General features: G+C 46.6%; 2 protein-coding genes across 2 annotated transcripts; one reads left to right on the plus strand and one right to left on the minus strand.

The window, feature by feature from the left end:
• Nucleotides 1-163: 163 nt before the first annotated feature.
• Nucleotides 164-1948, plus strand: BGW36DRAFT_306549 (putative vacuolar carboxypeptidase Cps1; the record flags this gene model as incomplete). The annotated part of the gene is made up of 3 exons (XM_046212162.1): nucleotides 164-498; nucleotides 555-1855; nucleotides 1914-1948. The coding sequence occupies 3 exons, from the start codon at nucleotides 164-166 to the stop codon at nucleotides 1946-1948; spliced, it is 1671 nt and encodes a 556-aa protein (XP_046066697.1).
• Nucleotides 1949-4072: 2124 nt separating this feature from the next.
• BGW36DRAFT_364078 (uncharacterized protein) lies at nucleotides 4073-5285 on the minus strand (the record flags this gene model as incomplete). The annotated part of the gene is made up of 3 exons (XM_046214523.1): nucleotides 4073-4614; nucleotides 4643-5190; nucleotides 5248-5285. The coding sequence occupies 3 exons, from the start codon at nucleotides 5283-5285 to the stop codon at nucleotides 4073-4075; spliced, it is 1128 nt and encodes a 375-aa protein (XP_046066698.1).
• Nucleotides 5286-6148: the final 863 nt, after the last annotated feature.

Below are 6148 nucleotides of genomic sequence, written 5' to 3' on the forward strand. Positions count from 1 at the left end.
AATTTTGATAAGATACTAAGATACGGTGAGTCCGTGAGGGGTTGGCTGGTATATTGTGTAACTTCGGCCCTCCTCCACCCCTTTCTTCTTTCTCTTTTTCCATTGAATTGACGGCTAGGGAGGCCACGCAACTTTTAATCTTGTATTTTAGAAGCAAATCAACATGCGTTTTGTCCCCGTGCTCGCGCACGTCTTGACCACGGGCGTGGCCGCCCGTTCGGCCTTTTATCAGCCGTCGGAGCAAATGCCGATGGGTTCACACAGCCCAAGCGATGAGATATGTCCACTGCCGGCAAAAGTGGCGCCACCAAACGATGGCTTCCATTCTTCTCTCGAATTTATCCGCGATCCATCCGTCCGTGAAAGACAGGTTGACCGATTGTCGCGTGTTGTGCAAGTACCTAGCACCTCAACCGAGTTGGAGGATGATCCGTGGAGCGACTATTACGCCCCATTTGGGGATTTACATAATGTTCTAGCCGATTTGTTTCCTGTTCTGTATGTTTGATTTATTTTCTCCATTTTTCCCGGTCATTGATAGCTAATTCACACAGCCATTCGTACGCTAAACTCGAGAAAATAAACCGCTTCGGTCTCGCCTACACCTTCAATGGCAGTAACCCTGACCTCAAGCCTGTTTTGTTAATGGCACACCAGGACGTTGTGCCCATCGACGACGCTAATGACTGGACTTATCCTCCTTTTTCCGGTCACTACGATGGCCAATGGCTTTGGGGTCGAGGCTCAAGCGACTGCAAGAATACCCTGATTGGGATTCTTTCTGCAGTCGAGGATCTGCTCACCCAGGGCTGGTCACCGACGCGCACACTCATTCTCTCGTTTGGGTATGATGAGGAGTCTAAGGGATGGAAGGGTGCGGGCGAGCTGGCCAAACACTGGGAACAGCGATACGGAGCGGACAGCTTTGAATTCATTCTTGACGAAGGTGGAATGGGACTGCAGACAATTGGCGACAAGATTTATGCACGGCCGGGTGTCGGTGAAAAAGGCGCTATTGATCTTCATTTCGCATTGAGTGTTGATGGAGGGCATTCGTCTGTTCCGCCGCATCACACGGGCATTGGAATCATCTCCGAAATTGTGTATCACCTAGAACGTGAGCAGCTCTTCACAGCACGCCTGGATCTATCGCACCCCGCAAGACAGGGGCTTGAGTGTCAGGCGAAACACTCTCCCGAATACGTTGAGTCTTGGCTCTGGCCTGCCCTGCAGTCATCCGACTATGTCGGTCTCGCCGAAGCCCTCGCTGCATCTCGTGGTGAACGAACACGATACACATACCAAACCTCACAAGCAGTCGACCTTATAAGCGGGGGAGTCAAAATCAACGCGCTTCCCGAGAAGATCAATGTTACAGTAAACTATCGAGTCGCCCTCCACGAAAACACTGACATCATCAAAGCCCGGGCCATTGACATTGTCGCGCCTATCGTGAAGAAATACAATCTCACATTCTCTGCCTTTGTAGACTCGCCCCCTTCTAATTTGAAAAACCATTTGGATCTCTCCGTCTTCTCTCCACTACTTGAACCGGCACCGATTAGCCCGACATCGTCGCGTAACCCTGTCTGGGTTCGATTTTCAGGTGTCACTAGACAGCTGTTTGAATCCTTGCCAACGCCTCCAGGCTTTGGAGCGCAAGACAGTGAAAAGAAACAAATAATTGTAACCGGAGATGTCATGACAGGAAACACTGACACACGGTTTTACTGGAACCTAACACGCGATATCTGGCGGTTCAATCCAATCCGCGAAGGCGGGAGTGAGAATATTCATACAGTTGATGAGAAGATTAATATTGCAGTACATTTGGAAGGCCTTGCATTGTATTACGGTGAGTTCTACTTCTTATCCTCTGGTATGTATTATGGAGTTGTGCTAATTTTCAATAGAATTGATCCGAGCATTCGATACTTGGGAGCACTGAATACAGGTACAGGTGACATTTGAATCATAGTCAAATGTCTCCATATATTTGTTCAATGCCTATGGATTCATATATTAATTCAACCTTTGAAAAGGTATGTATATATGTAATCCTGAAGTGGAAATTGAAGAGGAATTCTTAAAACCTAAAATTGAAATAGAATCAACTGATTTGCCTGATCTTACGTTCTATCTCAAAATAAGTGTTTGTTGACTGGACAATTTGAATACGATACAGAATTAAATATGTAATAAGAGGGCTAAATTGCAACTATATCTGAGCCTCAACATTGAAATGTAGCTTTCCACAACAGATCCCTGCATCATTTAAAATAGTCTCGTCACCAACAAGTACATGTAACCTATCCAGCCCGATCACCTAGCAAGATGGTTTGGATTAGAAATCACGTCCAAGGAGCTCGTCTGTCGTGCTTATATTCGGTTTTCTTTGTGGTTCATTGGTTGCTGAATTGTGTATCGGGTTCTTTACAGCTATACCTTCGGGTTTATTCTGCATAGTAAGTCGCCAAGTTTGCCCTCCTTTTCGCGTCTTTTGTATTACAGAAAGAATCAAGTTTTATTATTATTGATTACTGATGTCAATTGCATTCACATCAACAGATTAGCACGCTTGAGTCATGCTAACTGCTGCTAAAATGGAAAGCGGAAATCGCCCCCAGAAACACTATCAGACACAATAAAAGCCACATATCCATATGGTTTAAAGATAGCTGCTATAGTGCTAGGCATTTCGCTTGGTGTCTTTGTGGTGAGTAAAGTGGTGACCAGGCACGAGTCTAGCAAATTGCTAACTAATTCCCGCTCAGTTCGCCCTCGATACTGCGATTTTCAGCTTGATTTCATGCATTTTCCTCCTGAAATTCCTGTACACAGGGTACCATAACCACAGCTATTCTACGAATAACATCAGACTTTAATTTTCTAGGGGATGTCGGCTGGTATGGCTCAGCCTTCTTTCTTACGCTTGCAGCAACCCAGTCCGTTTGGCGTAAGTTGTACAAATACTTCTCGCTACGTAATCCTTCATAGCATCTATTTTCATTTTTGAGATCAGCAGTCTTCTTTGCGCTTTGGCACCTAGTAGTCAGGTTGTCATCCTTGGCCGGGCTATCCAGGGCGTGGGGGTCTACTCCTGGCAGTTATGCCATAGCAGCATTCATAGTGCCACCATATCATGTTCCCATTATCGGCCATATGGATGTACATTTAGCATTACATTGATAATATAGTTAGGCCACTATTTGGAGGTGTGTTTACACAGTGCGTCACCTAGAGATGGTATTTCTAGGTCAATCTACCGATCGGTGGTACCAGCATTTTATCGATGCTTTTATTTTTCAGGACACCAGCCCTTGCTAAGCCTTTCAGGAAAGCGTGTTTGAAAGAAATATTGTTAATCTTTGATCCAGCTGGAGCTGTGTTGCTTATAGCCAGTCTCGTGTGCTTGCCTTTTTTTGGTGCTTTAATCCCCAAGTGGCTCGGGATCATGGTGCCTGAAGCCGGAAATGAACAGAGTGATCCAACTGATAAGATCATAATCATGGACTACATCCTACGCGGCAATCCAACATCCGGTGATCTTTACTAGTAATACTTGGTTGATCTGATCAAATTATTCCTAAAGTTAGAACTCCAATTCGAGGAGTCGCAAGAGTAATTTAATGAGATGATGTATCAACACGGCAACGAAGATATGACATGTGAATTACCATTGCTAGTGCTGAAATAGCTATTTCTTTATTGACCAATAAAAAGACCTTCGAAAAATGCAACAAATATATGATATTCAATAGAATGCCGACAATTTCAATTTTAAAGTATCAGTGATACAGTTCTCTCATTAAGTAATCTAGCAATAGCACGGCGGACTATTCTTCTTACAACTCTTAGTTAAATTCAACCAGACATCCTCCAAACCATGCCTGTATTCTCCTTTAAGGCTTGAAAAACTTGGCTCTGGGGTACCATAAGGCCCACAGGCGGACCTTCCTTCATAATTAGCCTGGAAACCAATTGTCCGGTCCACTTCCAACCATCTTCTTGAGGGGCAGGCACAAAGACACTGCATCCCGAGTCGCCTGGGGCACATACAGCCTCGCGGTCATCAAGTGGATGGAGCATAAGAAACTTGGCTCGGACAAACGTCAGGGGCCGTTTTGTCTGTAGCAATATTCGCCGTTCCGCGCTCAAATGACACGGCTTCGGATAAACCTATCCTTCCTGCTGTACAACATGTTGCCGCTCCGTCCTTATAAACAATGTCTCCAGTTTGCGGATCAATGCTGCCGACAATACCGCGTGTGCCGGGGAAATAAGATTGTTCGGTTCGGGTGTGTAGGCCGCTCAGCTCATCACGATCATACCACTGACCGTTTTCCCCTAGCCAATGGTCGTCAAGGTGAATCAGTGCAAAATCGGACCTCCACACTTCCTGGGTTATTCCGTCATGGCCGTATTTCACATACCCACAGCCTTCGTTCCATCGTTTCAGTAGTACCTCAATGTCCTCATGGGATCGGGGGTGAGGCTTAACCACCGCCTGCAATTGACTCAAGATATCAAGTCCTCCGGGTGTGATGACACGTTGCTCATTAGCTTTCTTATCCGGTACAACGTGATACGCAGTCAAGGCGTGGATTTTGGGCTCTTCAACGCCACAAGGAGATAAAAATACCCCAACCGAGCCCTTCGATTTTTTCTCCCATAAGAGAGATGGACTGTCCATGATAGACATGGCCATGCTGTTGAACGATACGTGGGATAGGATTTTTCCGAATTGAGTACACTCGTTCACTGAGCTCTAAATCGTCACTGAGCGCTAAATCGCTAACGCCTGTGGGCGCTAAGAGTTTCAAGGCTTCCGATGAATCGTCCACTGTATGGCAAAGCTTCGCCTCCTTAATAATGAGAAGCTCGATCAGAGAAGCGATTGAGTTCTCAAGGCCGGTTGTATCATCAGCATCCACATAGAGGCAGAGAAAGTCTACTGATAATCGTGGCCAGCCAAACCTGCAACGGGTAGCCACGACAGCTCTCGCGGTGCTGCTACCACGCAAGAAGTCCGGAATGTACGGAAGATCTTCATCCAGAGGCTCCACCGGTTGATGTTGAGATGGTGTAAGGACTGTTGGTACCGGTACTACCAGGGCGAATAACCCTGCCTCTAGAGGGTCACAACGCTCCACGTAAACGCCATCAAGATAGAGCCCGTTTCCGACTAAGCTAAGCTGAATGGTCAGCACTCGCTGTAAGTTATCGAACCAGATCGTTCCAACATACCGCTGATTATACCCCTTGGGACCATCAAGTAGTGCCATCGTTTCCCACAGGTTAGGCTCGTCAGCCGTCTCACTGAGATATGTTTTTACGCCCTAGCGCGACTGATTGGGAAATGTCTTGACAGCCCAACGTAGCAACGCAGTGATTGTCTGTATGTATGATTCAGGCGGATCCTGGCCCTGGACTTGGTTTCCAAGACCTGAAAGTGCTTCTATCTCGGTCCCATCCTGCAACTTCGCCGCTCCTCCCTCTGCCAATGCTCTTAGAGTATCAAGAATGGCCTGGGGATCAAGGGATGCTAATATCATCTGGATTTTCTCTGAGAACTCACGGAAGATATTCGGCTGGTCCATTTTGAAGAGTTTCGAGCGCGGTGTTACGGGGGAAGCTAGCCGTGTTCTCTCCAGCTCGATCGTTGTGGCCGTCTGAGAAGCGCTCCTCCTCATGTTAGCAAGCATTATGCAAATGGGTTTGGGTTGTGCGGATTCATTGACTGAGCGGTCTGAAGAAGCATGTGTTCAAGAGCGATAGATGCCTGGGATGAAGAGACTTACAAATACTGCTGAGCTGTACAGGCAGGAGTTTGAGGTACGAGCAAACGACAAATGGAGCGGGTGGGCACACGCATAAAAGGTAGAAGATTATGGATGTATGATGGAGAGGAAGGAAGATTCTTACCCTGGAATGGATATTGACTGGCTTTGTCCCAACCTTTTCTTTGCCATGCTTCTTTCGCCGTCTTTAGTCCACTGGTCTGTACTCTGCCATTCGCTTTGTTTACAATAAGCAGATTCTCATCTCATCCTATTAAATTGGAAGGAGTCAAAGACGTTCAGCATCAGACAATCACTGATGTGAGACGGGTTGGCTGGGAGAAGAGGCTGACAAACGCAGGAGGCTT

Source organism: Talaromyces proteolyticus, assembly GCF_021365285.1.
Source record: "Talaromyces proteolyticus strain PMI_201 chromosome Unknown BGW36scaffold_13, whole genome shotgun sequence".
NCBI classification, from domain to species: domain Eukaryota; kingdom Fungi; phylum Ascomycota; class Eurotiomycetes; order Eurotiales; family Trichocomaceae; genus Talaromyces; species Talaromyces proteolyticus.